Raw genomic sequence first — 20,718 nt, 5'->3', positions numbered from 1 at the left:
TACTCAATAGAAGGTCCCTATCGCATATAAAGCAATAAATAATAATATGTATAAGGTAATAAATTTTCATTTTGTTCAAAATTACAACATTGTATGGCATGTTAAGTTATAAAACAAAACCTCTATAGATTTATTGAAAGTATTTTTTTTGACTATGTTCATTGTTATATTTGTTTTAAGGACAAAAAGACACTACTTATTTCAATGAAATATAATAGTTTGTAAAACTTTACGTATGTGTTTCTTTTTTAAAATAATTATTCTTATACAAATACGATTACATGTATTTTAAGTACTTGATTAGAATGCTTTGATACTTAAAATCCTCTTAACTCAAAAGAACCTTCCCTTTGTAGGAATAATAAAGGATCCATTTAAAGCTCCGATATTCGTATAATATGTGTCTAAGTAATCAAATAACATTGCGTCTATTCTAATCCTCGCTTAATACGTTTTGTTCGTCAGTTTCATGCACCGCTACGCCCCCGCTCAAATATTTGTTCATCCTCTATGTGCTCACTTTTATCGTGATGTTTAACGCTATTGTTGAGAATAGAACTTTTTCTGCGAAAAAAACATTTTTTTATCTAAAAAACTATGGACGTCTATAAGCACGTGGCGCGTTATGATTGATTGTGTAATCATCTCGCGAATTCGCCTTAACAGCTCTGTTCTACTATATAAGTAGATATACAGATAACCTATACTTAGATAAATACAGTACAAAAATAACAGTAATTTAATTTTTCATTCCATTAGACTATTGTAAGGATTACGTAGATCGATATGCATAATTCCTGCTCCCTAAGTGTGAACATCTGTATTTGCGTATTGCGCTCCCACTCGTACACCTATTGCAATAAATCCACATTCAAATAACTTTAATCACTTAAGCACACAAATTCATTCTCGCTACAAATGAATTATAATTATTCATACCCATTGATGACATTAAAATCCTTTCGGCCTTAAAAATATTGTTTGCATATCGGATGCCGTTAAAAAATTGATTTTGTCGAGGTCGAAAAAACTATTCGATGAATTATGAAAAAAATCTTCAATAGTTTTTAATATTTTTAATTTCAACCGCTTCACCGTAGCAAGCAACAGCAAAGGATTCTAATATAATTTAAATAACATGCCTCGCTAACACAATAACTAGGTATGTTGCATTTTCAGACAATGTATTATTTAGTGTATGTTCGTGTACTTACTATTTGTAAAAATATATGAATAACATAGGAGCACTTCATAAAACAATTTTTTCATCGTCGAGCAATATGTGTCAAAATACTTGGCAGTGGATGGAAGTGGTTCGAAATATACAAAATATATATTATTTAATTATTTTATATACTCTATGTAATTTACTCTAAGCAACCACTGCGCTAAAATATAAAATTGTATGTTTTTTTACCATTCAGCCCTTTCTGTATTAATTTTTTTATGATGTACTAAACAATGTGTCCTGGACGATCAATAAAATTATCCGGACTCACGCTTTTCATGCGCAATCGGTTGAAAATGTAAAGCGGGGCTCTTCATTCGTGCATGGCGGAACAGATCGCTGTGACAAGTTCTCACATGACATGTACTCGTGTTCTCCGGAGCAATGAACAATCAATTCCATCGATCATTATACGACAGCATTTTTCATATAAATTTCACAGGTCGATGAACTTGTATTGAAAAACTTGATATGATAATTGACACTTTTATGAATTCGAACTTGGTTCAAAATTGTAGTATGCACAATACTGATGTGTCCCCATATATTTTTTTATTTTTTTTGTAGTAGTAGATACGTCTTATGCTACAACTAGAGCTGTCGAAATCCGTCTAATTCGCTTCAAGCATTTTATATAAACAATTTTAGTAAAGTTACTTATATCTGAACGCCATTAGATTTTTCTTTTTTACCAGATGTGCGATAAACGTTATCAAGAGGGTAAACCGTGACCTCATAAAAAGCAGAATTTATTACATCTCATGACCCTTGCCCCGAAACTAAGACAGCAGAGGAAATAATAGAAAAATATCGTAATTAAATCCAACCCCTTCCTGTCGTTGCGCTATTTTATAGAGGGCTAAATTGGAGCGAGGCGCGCGTGTCTGATGCGATGATATAGTGGTAATGAGCTAGCGAGGTCTAAGATCCAACCCAGAGTGGGCGAGCGATAACGGTCGAAGGCAAGCAGCGGACTACGGGTTGAACGATATTTAATGAATGCTGCATCGCTTATTAAAATTTAAACATATGACGGCACCCTTTTTTATTGTTCCTAAAAACTACTATTTCCGGACCCTTCTACGATCGTATTCGAAAAAATTAAATAATTCTAATTTCGAGTAATTTCATAAATATCAAACAACATAATTTACTAAGCAGAAAATAAAATAGCGATTTGTCGTCAAAACACCTAATAAGAATAAAATATATATTTAGAATACAACGCAATAAAACAAATTAATAAAAAAGGAACATAATATATACCTACTTAACAATATTAAACAAAAACCATTACTTAAGTTCTATGAGATGGAGGTCAATTTTTAAATAAAAAAATCTAAGATGCTTACAAATTTTACATATGTAAACAATGATACATTTAAAAAGTAATTTCCGGTTCGTTATAAGGAGCAATTTGGATGTACCTCGCAAATAACAGAAGCTTAGCTCGGCTGCGCTTCGGACGTGACGAGGCGGACCGCCGCCGACGGAACATTGCATCCAGATTCATCACGTTTCATATTATTTTAGTAGTCTGTAATTGAGCGTAAACTAGCAGCCGCTCATTATTACAATCGAAAATTTTACTCAATACCATAATAATTGTAGAGGATAAAGTTATGTATAAAATTGAAATTTGTAAACATGAATATATTTTAAATTTATAAAAGTTGCTTTAAATGACTTGTGGTCAGGCAAATATAAAGTAGATTTTTCTGTTTAGATGTTCCTAAATCCTTCTTCCTTCCTTCCTTTTTGGAAGATGGTAGTGTTTACAATCCCGTGCCTCGAAAAGCATGTAATGCCGTCGGTTTTGCACCTGATCTCTTTCCGTTCGAGTCAGATTGCCGTCCTATAGAATTATAAGAGTGCAGGAATAGAGAGTAGAATTGTGTTTGGACACAAACTTTTGTTTACAAACAATTATATACTACTACTAACTATTATATTATATTGTGTAACTATAATATATCTTGTGCAGTTGAATAGAGACTGCCGCCGTGGTCAAAATCTGTCATTAGGCAAGTCTTCCAGAGTGGCTGTGTCTTAAAACACGCATGAATCTACAGGGAGATTATATTATACTTTATTCTAAGCAAATGATTATACTTACATGTAATATATAAAGACTAAATAAAAAAATACAAAGTATAAAAGTTTGTTTCTGATTCTTGATAATATTTTCTAAAAAGAACTGCTCTTTGTAATCGTATTCTAAGGTGGAATTTCTTTTATCGAATTACTGACACAGAGCCATACATTTCAATAAGCTTTTATAAAAACTTGAACTTGTACAAAAGATTAAGTAAGAATAACATTACCTTGTGTTATTATATGCCGCCTCCATTATTCGTAGTAGAATAGAGATGAACATACAACCTTAAATTATTAGTAATAGGATTCATTTTAAATTTCTACTGACAATAAGCGTCGGTTGTCAGACTCTAGGTGCGATGCGCGAGTTGAAACATTATTTGTTGTTTGTTAAAGTATGCGTGAACAAGAGATCCTTAGATGAGTATTGATTGATATTGAATAGCAAATAAGATGAATGGATACTTGACAATACAACGGTCGACTACCTAGACTCTATACTAACTGAATTAACAATATCAGTTATGAAACGACAGCTAATCGCTTTAATTTTCCTTAACGATTAATTGTTGTTAGAAATCTATTAAATTATGAATATCTTATAGCTGTCATTTTATGTAATACAATGAGAGTGTGGACAATCCTTTAACGTCAGTGATGATATGACAGGATGAATAGTATACAATAATTATGCAATAAGATCTAAAAGATTAATTATTTCTTTGTTTGTTTATTTAAGGGGCACTGCTTCTGCCGTTATTCATTTTGCCATCGGTATATTTAGTCTTTGACGAATTTTCTTTGTTTTACGATTACAGTAGATGGTGTGTTGATTAACTATATGGACTCGCGGAGGTCGATTAAGTATGTAAGTAAGAAATTCCTCAACTATTAAAATTATTAAGGAAACATTTTGTAAGTTTAAAGACAGCCGACTATCCCGGTGGTCTAAATACTCATTGATTTCGAATGTCCTTCGCCATTCTTGACCATTTAAAGCTTCTTTTTGTAAGACTGAAGAATGAATGAATGTTATTGTTATCTAAATCTCAATCGAGTGCATTCTACCGTATGACTGTTCTAGCGAGGCAGACATTGAGACGACTTTGTACAACGACTATTATTTAATATTTAACATGAATACAATACGCTTATCTGAAGATACAATAAATGAAATAAGGGTGAAATAGACATCAATTCTTCACTACCAGCGTCTAAAATATAATATAAACTTTAAATCATTATAATACCTACTAAAGATTACATACATATATCTAAGTATTCAAATACAGGAGTCTATTTACGAATATATTATATTTCGTCGAGCTCAATGGATTGCTGCAATTCACGTACATTATTACGACCACATATTAAAGTTTCTGTATGTGTTTGGAATTTTACATATGAGTTTTAATTATTTATTTTTAAGGCTAGGTACCTTCTCTTGCAAATCAAAAATACCAATTAAACGAAATAAGGATAATTTTGGATAACATTCAGAGCTTGCAGCGATTTGTATACTGTTGCATGTTATAGAAAAGAACTTTTTTTATCTCTTTCTATAGTAAATAAGTTTTTTAATTAAATAGTAAGGCTGACAGACAGATAGATGGACCTGATGGTAAATGGTCATTAGTCGCCATCACTCATAGACATTAGCGCTGTAAGAAATGTTAACCATTCCTTATATCATCATCAAAATTGGGAACAAAGATGTAATGTTGTGCCTGTTATACCGGCTCACTCACCTTTCAAACAGGAACACAACAATACTAAGTATTACTGTTTGGAGGTTGAATATGTGATGAGTGTTTGGAGGTTGTATCTACCTAGACGGGCTTGCGCAAAGCCCTAACGATTTTAATAATTAATTATTCATAGTTATTATTTCCTTTTAATTGATGTTTTACATACCATACACACATTCATATATATGTCAATAATACAAAGTATTGCAACACATATTGTTATGGATTGACTGACCTACTTTGTTAGATCATCAAAACTAGTTACTATCCTTTTTACTAGGATCTTCAGTCCCCTGGCGTAATTTTTTTACAACGAATGTATACACATCATACAGCCGCAAATACTAAAACACAGCCGCAAATAAAAATACAAAAAATTCTCTCTTTCTCTCGTATCGTAAAGTAGAAACATTCCGTACGTTTTAATAAATTTTGTTTATACTGACCAAATTAGATTCAGTTGAATCGAATCATAAGCGCGAACTAGCGGGTATAGCTTAGGTAATATGGAGTGACATTACAAAAGAAGCATTAAACAAAGGGACGTGCGGAGGAGGCGGCAGCCTACCGCGCACGCGCCACTTGAAGCTCGTTAGCGACGAATGCAAAACAAAACTAAAACAATACGACGCAATACGTTGCCATCATGCTAATTGCACCCGGCCCGTTGTTTTACTCCCTATTTGCAATCATTCCATTCAATAACTGTACAGAAATCTATTTAATAAATAATCAGTAAATCTAACCGTACTTTAATACTATATTATTTCCGATAATATTAAGGCGATGCTGACCTACAACCTAAAAATGGCGATCCATAATACGGATGATCCGATCATGGTTAGACTGGCCTAATACCATCTAGACAGCTAAGGAATCCAGAATACCACAAAGACCAATAACACCCCCTTAAAGAAGACAACTTGACACGACATTCCGAGTCAATGAAATCGTCGCCACCGTGGTCATTCAACGAAAACTTTTACAGTCGTCAATAATCCTAAAATTTAGATTGAGTTACTGCCTGGTAATAAAACATGGAGGAACATTAAAATAACCTAAATCCTATTAATAGGATAGATACGCCAAAGGCACAAAAACAAGTGAAAGTAGAGATACGAAAAAAAAAACAAATTGGAAGAAAAATAAATAAAAGAGGATAACAAACCACAGCTTTTCTAATTATATTAGTATAGTATTTGTTTTTTCCTTAAATTTTCTAATAACTAAAATATTTATCAATTTATACTAAATATGAAAAACTTTGTCATAAAAGAGAAGTCCACTACGCATACTTGTATCAAGAAATATATAAATTTGCTACCTACTAACCTATTTATTGACAATTGTTGGCATTGTTCCTAACGCCAATACAATACGCCGAGGTTAAGGACTTGGTTTTACCGATTGATGAATTACTTAGCTTAGTCATGGTAAATTCAATAGGAATTGTATATTTAAATTTAATGCAAATTTCTTTTAAACGTATTGTATTCGTTCATCACACTTTTGATATATATTACAATAAAATTGCTTTTTCTATATACTTATTCTTCTAGTAATAACATTCAAAATAATAAAAAAGTAAATACCTTATATAATTTAATATGTTCAGTACCAAAAGTGACTACAAACAATCTGTCGACATGACAATATGTCGGCAATTAAGCAACGACGCAGACATTTAAAGCTAATGTGTCTATTAACAAATGTATTTGCCGTGTTCGAGAGCGATCGTAAATCCCGTGAACAACTGGAACAGTTGGTTCCTATCGTCCTCTTATATATATCATTCTGTTTTTAAATAGAGACTGTTAAACGTGACAAGATAATTCTGAATTGAAAAATGTTTAGTTTAGTTTTATGTTTAGTTTGCCGTTATTATTTTATCTTAATTTAATGATTGTGCTTTAATATTTGGTCTTTAATATTTTATGTGTAAAAGAGTAGGTAATTCTTTTTCTTAATGATTATTATGTACAAATGACAATGGTCATTTTTGTATATATCTTGTACTGGTACTTGGATTATTTTGTAAAACCGGCAATACTACTAATATCATGACTTTCAAATATGTATCTACTATGACAAATTATATGGACTTTGACGTTATTAAATTTACACAAGATTCATTAATATGACTTAAGATAAAAAAAATAGCTCCAATAACCTAAAACAACTATGAGAAGATTAATGTATATATTTTAAAGAAAACCTCCTCTAGACGTCATCTGTCTCCTAACGTAATTTATTAACCGTCAGGACACGACACGAGACTGCCACCCGCGCGTCGGCACGCGTGCCCTTTTCTCGGCCTAATAACTTAAATCCCCTTTTGTTTTTCTATTCAAAGCTCTCGATTTATTTATGAGATCTACGAGCTGATTATGTAAGGGCACGCTTTTTGAACTAATAGCATCAACGATCTTATATAACTAAGAATGAACGGAGTATAATGACGGCTTTATTAATTAATGGAACTAAGTATCTAATAATACAGGCCAACAAAAAAATGTTTGTAAAAACTTTTACCCAAAACTAACGTATTTTAGGATGCTGAAATCTTATTGATATCAGTTTTTTTATTATCTACAATTTTTCACAATATGATTTCTTCAATTATGTATTAAAATAGTAGGGAAAAATTTGGTCGATAAAAAATAAAAATTCTATTTTTTTATCAAATTATAATTTTCACTGACGGTAATATTAATTTACTGAAATACGAATATTAGATGATTATTTCTTTTGTATTCCCCCTCACTTTTCTCTGTAATTTTTTTAAATAGGTATCTTTTTCTCTGGTGTGATGCATTTTGATGTTCCGTGTATAGTAACCAACATGGTATTGTTTCTTCACTTCTTTTTTGGTCCTGATGATAACGCTCCCCTTGCACTTTGCTCACATCATCTAAGTTTTCAGAAAAAAAGTTAGGATGGTTGTGGAAGAAGCGGATTTTAAGATCATCAGACAACGAACAGTTTTAAAATTCTTCATCATGTTAGCTACAATAAGTTCATACGGGTACGAAAAATGGCGGATTTCGTTGGTCCTGATATTCGTAAATTGATCTTTCAGTTTAGCTTCTGCACCATCACCATCAACAGAACCATAGGCAAAGCTTTTACAAGTTGTTTCATTATGCCCAACTCAATATGTAGAGGTGGCAAAGATAATAAGATATTTTTGGAGGCAACTAAAGTTCTATGCAAAACTAGCGGAGCGGTTACGGTTTCACCCGCGTATAACTTAAAAAAATCACTGAGAGCAACATTTTTAGTTTTATTTTCGTAGGATATTACTATTTATTCGGTTTTTGGCACACCCGGATCTAGATAGGGCAACATACAATTGGAATTATACATGAGAAAAACATCATTCCCTTAAATCAATTCCGATATACTTGAATGTCTTTCCCTGTGATTTATTTATTGTGACTATAAACGATACCTTCATAGGAATTTGTGTCTTTTTAAAACTAAAACGTAAATCTGTTTTTTTTTACAGTAACAGTAACAGCCTGTTAATGTCCCACTGCTGGGCTAAGGCCTCCTCTCCCTTTTGAGGAGAAGGTTTTGAGCTTATTCCACCACGCTGCTCCAATGCGGGTTGGTAGAATACACATGTGGCATTATTTCAATGAAATTAGACACATGCAGGTTTCCTCACGATGTTTTCCTTCACCGTCAAGCACGAGATGAATTATAAACACAAATTAAGCACATGATAATTCAGTGGTGCTTGCCCGGGTTTGAACCCACGATCATCGGTTAAGATTCACGCGTTCTAACCACTAGGCCATCTCGGCTTTTGTTTCAGGGGGTCCTGGTATCCTCGGTAAGTCGTATATCTGTGTTAAAACGTAGATACGACATGAGATGATTTCACTTTGACCAAATTTTTTTTTAATTGAGTGCTTATTATTAACAACTAACCGAAAAAGTGGTTCATTTTTCGCCCAGAGAATCGGAATCGCGATTCAAAGGGGAAATTCTGCTAGCATTATTGTGGTAAGAATGCTAGCATTCCCCGTGGTCACGATTTTTACTATTTTAATTTGTATTTACTTTTCAACCTAAAAGGCTTTACTTGTCAACCTAACCGACTAAGTATAAATTTAACAAAACCATGAAAAAAATATATATGCGGCAACGAAACGAAATACCTACCTAACCTAACTTAAACTTACAATTTATTTACAAACAGAAAATATACGCGTATGTATGTATGAGTATTTTCAAAAAACCAACTCAATTACCCATTTTAATAATATTTCAAAACTATAAAAAGTACTAAAAACTATCTTAGGTTTGGTCTTATCTCGATATATTTTATAAGAATTAAAATTTTATTAAAACGACTTTGCAAATAATGCATTATCTTAGAACAAATTTGATTACCATACAAAAAGTTATAGTTAACCTTAAACGATGGACATACTCCTCTAAGCATGAACAAGTTAACCGACATATACCAACATAAGTTGAACCCTATTTAATATGATTGGTCATATAGATCTGAGTTCAATTTACATTGAAGGTAAATCTCTGAAACTGTCCATTTTTTTAACTTTTAATAATCATAATTTTCCAAACTATCATTTATAATTAGCTAAAGTTTCAGCCAATTTAACTAAACAGTTATTTTGCAGCAATTTTTATCGAATAAATGTTCGACATGATTCTATAAATTGACATAACTTTATTATTTATGAACCGTGAAATAAAATAAACACTAAATTTTAAGTAAAGTTAGCCATAATACATTAGTGAAAACTGCAAGTCAAACTTAAATCCGTTAAGACGTTTCTAAGATTAGCGTGCACGAACGCACAGACAAACAAACAAAGAAACAATCATTGTTTTAGGTTCTATTGCGTTGATAAAGTAATAGTTTTACTGATATATCTTCCATGTACAGACAGCGATCGGTTACAGATTTTTTATATGTTTAGATATTTTTCTTGCCGGGTCTCACGGTTTTTCTGAAGGGCGATTAATTTTTGGACCAATGTTGATCCCTTGTTCTTCTGTTCCACTCACAAATACCATACACAGAGACATTGAAAATCTGTTTTGTTGACCAAGTAACGAAACGGAGAAAACTTTATAAATCTCCACACAACATCTAACCATGACCTGTATATTTAATGTTCTCTAAATTTAATTTAAGATTTTCGTTAGTTTTCTTTATATGCATGAACACTAAATTACATAACTAAAAAAACGTAATATATTCCTTTTTTTTAAATATATACATTATTCATGTTTCAATTTTCCTATTAATCATTGGTCAAAGTTTAACGAAAAAATAGGACAATATCAGCATGCCATTCGTATAAAATATTAATCATTAGAAAGTAGGTCTTCACAAAATTAAAATAATCCATTTAATTTTATAAATTGATTACGAGACACTTACAACCCCATTAGTTATATTAAGTTAAACTAGAACTATTCTATAAAGCTTAAATATGAATTTTAACAACCCCATTTGCAATGAGATGCTACATGTTATATTGAAGAGGCCCTTGTTAAATTGTCAAAAATATGCCTTTCACGTCGCGCGTTAGTGTCGTGTTGCTTGTCATTTGAATATGCCATACAAAACACTGTGACACATCATGACGGACCTTTGTCAATTGTTTACATTGGATTTAAAATTTATCAAAAGTACCTACTGTTAAAGTTGTTGTGATAACGAATATTTTAATTTTTTTTAAATACGCTTTGGCTTTGTATTAAAAAAGACTACTACTAATGCCTGATTTTAATAATAACTTCTATTCCTAGCGTCCCCTCCAATTAAGCGAAAAGTTTGTAACGACGGGTACGGAGAAAGCCCAAGTGGTCAGGATCGAATTTGCGACTTTTACATCGATAAGCCGTAAGTAAGTATATTATATATTGCAATACATAATGAGCCAAGATGGCCCAGTGCCTAGAACAAATAAATCTTAACCGAAGATTGCAGGTTCAAACCCGGGCATGCAAGCACCACTGAGTTTTCATGTTTTTAATATGTGTGTATTTTTCATCTCATGCTTTGCGGTAATTTCGGATGAAATTGTGCCAAAAGAAAACGTATAGGAGCCTCCTCAGTTGGTGAGGCGGCTTTAGCTCAAGAGTGGAACTTTTACAGACCCAGCAGCGGGCTTTATTTTTACTCTTTTGCGATACAAATTCCTTATCTTTTTATTGTAATTTATTGAGACTATTTATCGTCTCGAGTTAAAGAGAGAGCTAACTCAGTTTATTTTACTTTTGTATAAGCTTATAAGTACCTATAATAGTGCACCTATATATTATATTTATAGTTCTCGCTTCTTCAAGTATCTCTTTTATTTACAAAAATAAGAGAAAAAGTTTTGGTTTGCGATTTCTACTAATTTTATGCGGGTACCGCTATAATGAAAGTTTTGCGGTTTTGTCATCGACTTTGAGTTTCTGCGTTGTGAATTTGTGGTTATCTTCAACTTGAAGGCAATTTTGAGGTGAAGCAAATAATAAATCATAAAAACATAAAAATGATACGACTTATTTTAAATCAAAGTGAAATAAAAATTATGTTAAATATTTCACATTAGATAGATATGATATTAATTTAAACAGATTGTAATATGATGCTTGTCGGCTTTATCAAGTGACTCAACATGCGTAAGAAGATAGGAGACCACACATATTGTGGTTAATAAATACATTTTATGTTAATCGATAGATACTTAGAATGTGAAAAAAAATTATTGATTTAAAAAAATAAAAATGCGTATTCAATATCCTTGAAAATGTATTTAGTTTTTATCGGTTTGAGCAATTAATTCAAATCTAAATTATTACCTTTGCGATTTCATTTATTTTATCACCCGAGAGTCGAAGGAAATAATTTTTATGTCATATTGAAAAATTAACATCATATACTTATTTACCTATTATTTCCGTTCAAGTGTGGTGTTCATTAATTTTTCTAAAGAGATAGATTATTATTATGACTAGCTAATTAATTAATTAAATTTCTAACAACGCTTTACAAAGTAATATATCAATTATTGTACGAGATACGAATCAAAAACATTTAATAATAATCATACGTTCAATAATTGTGCTACAACAATTTTATAGTATGTTTTAATTATATTTTCCAGATTGCAATATGGCTGTTCATCTGTGTTACCTGAGAATTTACTTTATTGCGGTAATGTATGTAATATCCAAACATGTCCAACTGTTTGTCTAGTGGCTAAGTATAAAGCTTCGGATCCCAGATCTTAGGTTCAAATTCCGAGTCGGCCAATTAAGGTAGTTTTTCTGTCCATATTTTCATAATAGTAGCCCATAATAAGGTAGTTGGCATTGTTATACTTTCTATGGCATTACAGAAGAGAAAGTCCGCTTTGTGTACACAATAGAGCACTTTAATATTTCGAAAAGGCGTTTTGTATAGAGAAATCATTAATTGCTAAGAGATCTTTAGATTTAACTTTCGTTTAGCGAGGAAGCGTCACCAGAAGTATTACATACTTACGTTTATTTGTTTTTTTTTAAATTATGTACATTATTAGCCCACTGAAAAAATTGGGCTTATCAACTCCACTGTTTTTTTTATTCGGTAACATACATAATCAATAGCATCGAAATTAGTTCATAATCGGCATTTGGTGTTTTTTTATTAAAGAGACAATAACTCTAAATAAGCATGGAAATTAGGTTGGACTCGTCGCTTGCTCTTTTACAAGTTTATCCATTTGTTAATATACAAACTATAATATATATAAAAGAAAACATAAGACATATTTAATACTGATAATAAAATTACCCTTTTACCAAAATAAATATAATAACTGACTAATCTAAAAGTTAACTGCCTCTTCAATTCTATATCTAGATATATAAATACGAACACACAAAAGTAGCAGATTATGACATGACATGTGTACAATGACAATAAATATAGATTTTATAAAACGTTTCTTCGACATACTTAAATCATGATTTAAGTTTATAAATATTCTAAACTCTTCTAATTTTTAATAATTAAAAATTATGTACTATGTTAGTCAAGTTACTACCTATATCACGTTTTATTTTTTAATTTGTCGGAGTACTACATGACATATAAAGCTGCAATCTTTGCAAGACAATTTAATTAAAATTTTACCTAACTCACTCCTTTCACCGTCAATATGCTGCTAAACTTGCTCTCTAAGATTTTATATCACACATCGATGTTTGGCAGTAGTTAGTATCGTCATACACATGACAAAAAGTAGACGAACATCTCCTACTAATATAGTATTTATTTTATTTTCAGCGGGCGAAGGAACGACGCGTTGTTCAAGTATGCCATATTATATGTTAGCACAAACCAGAAAAAAAATTATTATTCAACATCAGTCAATTCGCTGAGTATTTTATTGTATCTACCTATGTGTTTATAAGATATTAAATAGTTAAAGAGTTTTATTTGGACTTCACTGTCATTCTTCGTGTTATGCGTACTGGTTTGTATAAGTTATGCATGAGTAAAGAAACTTTATCTGCACCTACAATTATTCTTCGTCGACAATTGCTCAACGAAGAATAATTTGTAAGTGCAGATATTATATTGTGAGTCGAAAAAGTACATGAGGAGCACATCACCCAATAACATGTACATATATATTTTTTAATTTATTCATTTGTATACAGTTTGGATTAGTATCTCATGCATACAATAACGTTAATATTATCCCATAATTACGGGTACCATATGTACACATATAAATTGTAGTTATATATAACATAAAAAATTTAAACACACAATTTTCTACAACAAATGAGAACACAACTAACTCACGATGTGAAGGATGCGGCCGCGGTTGAGACAGGAAACCGCAAACTATCCACCTAAATAACTTTGCTGTATCAGAATATCGAAGCGTGTTAACATTCAGCTAAATGAAGTTGAATTAAATAAGTAAAAAGAAAAAAATACTAGACCTTTCCATATTAATTATTATTCCAGTTTCTACATCCATCAACAAATCATATTATTATACCAATAAACCTATAAACACAAATAGTACCTACCTATCTTTTTTGTAGTAAAAACAAGATATATACGTATATTTAGATAACTGCAATGAAAGAATCAATATCCGTCGTTTCAAAAATAAATAGCTTTCAATTATAGTATTAATTTATATTATATTTTTTACAGTTTTTGTAAGTGCATATTATAGCAATCCGGCGTGAAGTCAGGACTCAACTAGTAGCTTATATTGTTATCTACAACCTATCTACCTACAACTTAAACTTGTGGTTTCTGCGTTAACTCAGGAAAATATATCGAGAAATCGTTATTTCGCGTAGTTTTAGTTCGTGTCCGATGTCAATAATTATATTTGAAAAAACAGTGTCGTTTTTAAACAATACTTTATCGTTTTTAATACTGTTGTATAAAACTTTCCGTTCAATTATTTATTAATTGACTTCACTTCACTTAACGTACAAACGTTAGAAAATGTTGTAGTTATGTAGGTAAATAGAAGGTAGGTATCGATCCGCGATGGCTCAGTGGATTGATTGATTGATGAACATTTGCACATTTGCAAAAACACCACTGAGTCTTTTTTTATTTTAATTACGTTTGTAATTTATCGCGTAAAAGAAAAAAATGTAAAGAAATTTTCATGTGTCTGATTAAATTCTAGTATATATATACACAGAGAACATCATTAAAATCATCACTACGTTCTAAGAAACGGGATTACCATATATTTAAAAAATATTTAAAAGCTTTTGTCGAGTTTGGCAGCAAATCCATTGCTAGCCGCAAAAAGCTAACGATATTTTTGACCAACATAAGAAACGAAATTAAAGTAAGTGGTGTAGTGTTATTATGAATTGATATCTATCAATTAAAAATCGATGTTCGTGCCAAATCAACATTCGCATAGAATCGATAATTACTTATTCGAAGTTCGGTTGGTATGGTGATAAAAAATGTTTTAAAATCATTAATGATGGAAGTAAAACCCTTCAGGTAACCCCATTGTAATTACAATCCAACAAGAGTTTTTAGCGTGAGGTCATCCATAATAACTAATTGACAAAATGTATTCCTATTGGATAATTTTGGATATCTATTATAGTACAATGCATGGATGTAGGCAGGGACGGGTTTTGATGTTCAAACCACCTCTTTTCATTCTTAAACGATGATTTTTTTTTAATTGGTGTAAATAATGTCTTTAACTCATATAACAAAAGCCTGAAAGTCGATTACGATATTGGCTAACTTAAACACAAAATATCATACCGAATTTCACCCTCTAAGGAGATGAACCCAAAAACACTGTAACAATCTCTTCTACTTATAAGTAGAACCCGAAACACAATTTTCAATATTTCTTATAACAAAAATGGCGGACTTCTATACAAGATTTCAATCCCAATTCACATTATTAAGTAGCAAATTTCAAAAACATTCTACTTTAAATGTAGTCTTTTACTAACAAGCAGAAGCTCAAAGACCGATTTCTATTTTCTAACATCTAAAATGCAAATTTCTATATACTTTCATCCACAAAAAAAAGTTATATTGGATTTCGAGATATCTTCGCTAATTATATAATTGCTTATCACAGTTAACAATATTTTAAGATAATAAATTAAATAATAGAAAAACTATCAAGATTGCTTAGACACAGCGATAGCGCTGTGTCATAAACTCAAGAGACCGATCGTGTTGTCGTCATGCATAGATACCGTAGACTGAGAAACTAATAGACGCAATGACGATTTCCTTCTCACTTACGCAAGAAAGAGAACGAAAATTACGTTACAAATGGTTTAGACAGAGATAGAATTATCAAATCTTTTGTCTCTTATCGCGTAACCACTTTTGGTGTTTGGTCGCTACTTGAGTAGCGAAACAAACTTGACCGTTGGTGCGTTCATTGTGTTTTGTGTTCAATTTTCGCTAACTTTTATGTTAGAAAACGATTCTTATCCAATGAAAAGACCGAGAAACAATCCTTATATCATGTCGAAGATTATATAATGGTGCATTGTCGTATTATTTCATGTTAAAGTGATAGCAAGAAGAAAACTGCCGGCGTGTATTTTCACGCGTAAGTACGACTATTTTGTCCCTAAATACAGTTTCTCAGTGATGTTTATTTATGCCATAGCATGACGGAGTATTGCATTAAAATCATCATAACCTATAATTATTTATCATGTAAATGCTGGTCAGCTAAAAAATAGTAAAAAACATCGGCTCGTCGACAATGTAAACAAATAAATATGGACTCCAATAATAACCTAAAGTGCTTCGTTATATGTAAATATGTTATTTTAATTTACTCGATCTTCTTTTTATAATTTCCTAACGAAAACATTATTTAACATTCTTCAAGAATTTATAATATTATTAGATTCCGATTCAAAAGGTTAACATAGAAATATATGTGGCAACCATTCTTTAGTAATAATTTAATTGAATGTTTTAGATTTTAAATTCTGAGGAGAATGCTAATCCAGTACCGTATAAAGATGCTGAAGTATTATTGATAACAGAAACAAAAACAAACAATGCAAAAGTTTTTGGGTGTAGTTAGAAAACTTAAAAAAATAATTAAAAATTTAATTAATAAATATAAAAAAGTAATATTTAATAAACTTATTTTGTTTTAATTAAATCCTGAAAATTATTTACCTCCCAAAACAAGGAAATGCAGACTAATATAATAATAACAAACTATCTCTATCTCAATCGCGGTTTCACGACCCCTTGGTCTATTTGTTTCTCTGTCTACGATAGATACATAATTTTGTGACAGGTTTCTATAAAAATTTTTAAAAACAACAAAATAACCTAATATAATTATTGAAATTATTTTATAAATTGACCTGTTTTGAAGTTATGTAATATCCAGACATTCAAGGCGGTAAAAATGAAAAGAAACTAACTTGTCAAAACATTAAATTAACAATTGAATGACAGAAATTGATAGTGACAATCAATTTCTGTCATTCGAATGTTTAGGTGAAATTGTTGCTAAGCCTTTAATCAGGTTTAAATTGGATTTGAATTGCAGAAAATAGTGGAAAATTACAACTGAATTATTTATAAAGTAGATAATTTCTTATAGTCAACAATTATTTCCGAAGTTCAAAAATATACATATGATGGATACCTCTAAATATATAACACCAAAATTACCTACTACACAAAATATATTAGATGACATATGTGGTTCTGGAACTAGGCAAACAACCGAGGAATTTAAAATGACAAACTATGAGGGTAAATTGCATGATACCTATAGATGTTACATGAATTTTAAAGCCCTAAAAAAAGGTTTGATACATCAAAATGAAATGAATAACAAGCTAGAAGAATTAAATACACAACTTTTGCAATGTATAGAAAATATGAAGAAACAACAGTAATACTCCATGTATTAGATTGCTTTATAAAATAAAACAAATACTCTTCCATTTACTTTCACTTTATTTTATTACACTTCCAAGTTTGACCAAATCTTCTTCTGTTATCAGATTTAAGTAAAATAAAGCCACTAATGCGGCTCCCTGTTCAGCAAATTTTTTATTCTTCTCCCAAAAAGTGGATGTGTATTTTTTACCATTGAATGTAAGTACTGAGCAGAATAATTTTTCTACTTGATGTGTCTCATAAAGAGGCAATTTCATTCCATTTTTTCCCGCCCAGGCATGTAATTGAGATTTTGGTAAATTGAGGTCATTAAAATTCGCCCTTATAAAACATACCTAAAAATATAATAACTTAATAATTGCACTAAAACCTAAGTCATCATTGTGTGACAAAATAACTGACCTTCATTTGGATAACATTTTCTAAATTTATTTCTTCAGTCTTGGCTTTTTTTGACGGTGGCTCTAATTCGTCTGGATGAACTTGCCATCTGCCTTGTATGCCCATTTTTTGGTATTGACTCTGTTTTTCTTGACAGTATTTGTCTAAATCCCAAATAGCACTGGAAGTAAAAATAAAATTTATACACTAAATATTCATACATATAACTACATAATTTTTGCAAATTTACCATATCTGCTCTAAGGTTTGACATTCTAAAAATTTTCTACCCCTTGGCGTTTCTTGCAATTCTCTCAAAATGTTTTGAATACAATACTTTGTGTTGGATGGGGAATTGTCATAATCAACACAAAGTTTTAGGTAATCAGTTATCACTGAATCCATTGGAAGCATTCCATCTTTTCTAAATATAGAACAATTCCATTCTGCTGCTCTAGCGAGCATCACACTTTTACATCCAGTCATTTCTTTAAACTTCAAAATATCATTATATTTTTCAATTTCTTTAGATCCTCCACTGTAAAGAAAAATAACATTACAATATTTACATGTTATTAAAGATAATTTATCTGTGTTCTGAATCATAAATAAATACTCGATAAATTTGTTCAAACCTAGTTTGATTCAAAATAGAAACAAAATTAATAAAAACTCTTAGTAATTTGTTTAGTATATGAAAAACAATTATTTACTTTACAAAATTAGTTCAAAAACTTTATTATATATTGGTTCATAATTTTAGTATCGTACATTGAATGTTGAATGTTTTAGGAAATTTATAAATATTATTTAAAAACAAAAAAACATTTGACAGTACAAGAACTCACTTTGCTATAACTGGTATTGATATCCTTTCTGCAATATAACGAATAATGTCAGTATGTACTGCATGCTGAGGTCTTTCATCACGAGTTCTACCATGAATAGCTATAGCTTTTATTCCAGTGCTTACTAACTTTTTAACAACTTCACATGTCTTCTCTGGTGTTTCATATATTCTGATTTTGCAAGTTACTGGTATAGACAAATTATCTACCAATGTCTTCAATATGCAGCATGCTTTATCAAGATCTTGTAAGAGTGCTACACCCATTCCACCTTTGATTGAAAATTCTTTGGGGCAGCCCATATTGATATCAATTGCAGCTACATCATTTTCTCTGGGTGAGGACAAATTATAAAAATAATATATAAAAAATACAATTAAATATTATTATTTTAGATGTTAGCAGCAGCAGTTAGATGTAAGCTACAGGCTGTAATACACACAGCTACAAATTGATATGGTGTCAGTATCCTAATCCTATATACATTTGTATATAAACTATACTGGTATTTCAATATAATGTCTTTTTTTGCTAAAGTTAGTCTTATTTATATATATAGTAGATAAAAAAGGGTACCCTAGTATCTTTTAAAGAACATGTTTTATTACTTAAAAATTTATATTACTGATATATATAATGTAGCCAATAATATATAGTTTTGCTATATTTATTGTTAAATAATTATCAATTTAATTATGAAAATACTTACACAAGCTTAGCAACTTTCAAAGCTCTTTCAGCATTACAAGTACCAAGTTGTAAAACTACTTTATTTTTTTCCTCTAAGCATGTGCGAAAAATTATTGTTCCATCCGTTTGATCAACAAAATCAGTTGTATTGAGAATGTCTGAAACAAAAATCATTTTAATAAATATTCAGTACAAAGAAATTAATAAAATTGATAAAAGCTAAATAGAACGATAAATTATTATACTTTTGACAGCAATAATTTTAAATATGATAAAGCCATACCATTATACCTGCGTTTAGAACGTAAAAATTTCCAATCAATTAATTCCTCTGAATATACGATATCAGCACCATAACGAAGAGCTAAGAGTCTCATGGGCAGCGTTCCAATTCTTACCATAGGTGCAAGAATAACCTTATTTTCATAAGATAGCATTATTTTAATATTTAAAAATAAATAGTAAGTAGCTTTATAAACTTAACAAATTTTCTAATAAATTATTATATATTGTAAAAATTAAAAATTTATAAATAATATTTATGAAATTTGTATGTATTTATATTTGACTTATCCACGCTATTTTTTAATTTCTTAACAAATGTTAAGATAATAATAATGTCATATGAGTATGTATAACCAACTACCAAATGTCTTTTTTGACAATGATGTTTTGCTTACTCTATAAGTCTATGGTTTCTCTGATTAAGTTAGAGATGTATTATGTAGTGTTTTGATCGATATAAATAATTAAAACGGTTTTATTCCTGAAGACCAACGTCCGATGTTCTAGTAGAAACTAAATTTTTTACTACAAATTACCATCCCAAACCTAAAATTAAGGTAAATATAAGTATTATATTCAAAAAATATTTCAATGAACAATTATCGCCATTTCATTATAAGTAATATTATTAAAGGGGAAATCCTTTTCTGGCGAATATAAGTGATAAAATATTGTAATAAGTAATAGAATACTAAGAATATTAAAACCGTAGACAGAAAAACAAATAGACCAAGGAGCCGTGAAACCGCGATTGAGACAGAGTTTGTCAATGTGTGCGTAAAATGTTGCCATATTAACTGCATTCCCTGTTTGGGGATGGGGAAATGATGGGGAAATGATAAAAACTGGAAAATCTTATTATCTTTAGGATTTTAATGGAATATAAGGTTCCGTCATGCTATGGCATAAATAAACATCACTGAGAAACTATAATTAGGGACAAAATAGTCGTACTTACGCGTGAAAACACACGCCGGCAATTTCCTTCTTGATATCGCTTTA

At 30.6% G+C, this 20,718-nt stretch overlaps 1 protein-coding gene across 1 annotated transcript; it reads right to left on the bottom strand.

Moving 5' to 3' along the window:
• Nucleotides 1–17,551: 17,551 nt before the first annotated feature.
• LOC126780886 (tRNA-dihydrouridine(20) synthase [NAD(P)+]-like) lies at nucleotides 17,552–20,036 on the bottom strand. Its single transcript, XM_050505571.1, has 6 exons — nucleotides 19,715–20,036; nucleotides 19,451–19,589; nucleotides 18,742–19,074; nucleotides 18,144–18,431; nucleotides 17,915–18,074; nucleotides 17,552–17,847 (listed from the first exon to the last, which is right to left on the bottom strand). The coding sequence occupies exons 1-6, from the start codon at nucleotides 19,866–19,868 to the stop codon at nucleotides 17,569–17,571; spliced, it is 1,353 nt and encodes a 450-aa protein (XP_050361528.1). The 5' UTR covers nucleotides 19,869–20,036; the 3' UTR covers nucleotides 17,552–17,568.
• Between the last annotated feature and the right edge of the window lie 682 nt (nucleotides 20,037–20,718).

This window comes from Nymphalis io, chromosome 3, assembly GCF_905147045.1.
Source record: "Nymphalis io chromosome 3, ilAglIoxx1.1, whole genome shotgun sequence".
Lineage (NCBI taxonomy): Eukaryota > Metazoa > Arthropoda > Insecta > Lepidoptera > Nymphalidae > Nymphalis > Nymphalis io.
The sequence above is the reverse complement of the archived record's forward strand: the minus strand, read 5'-3'. Positions and strand labels throughout refer to the sequence as shown.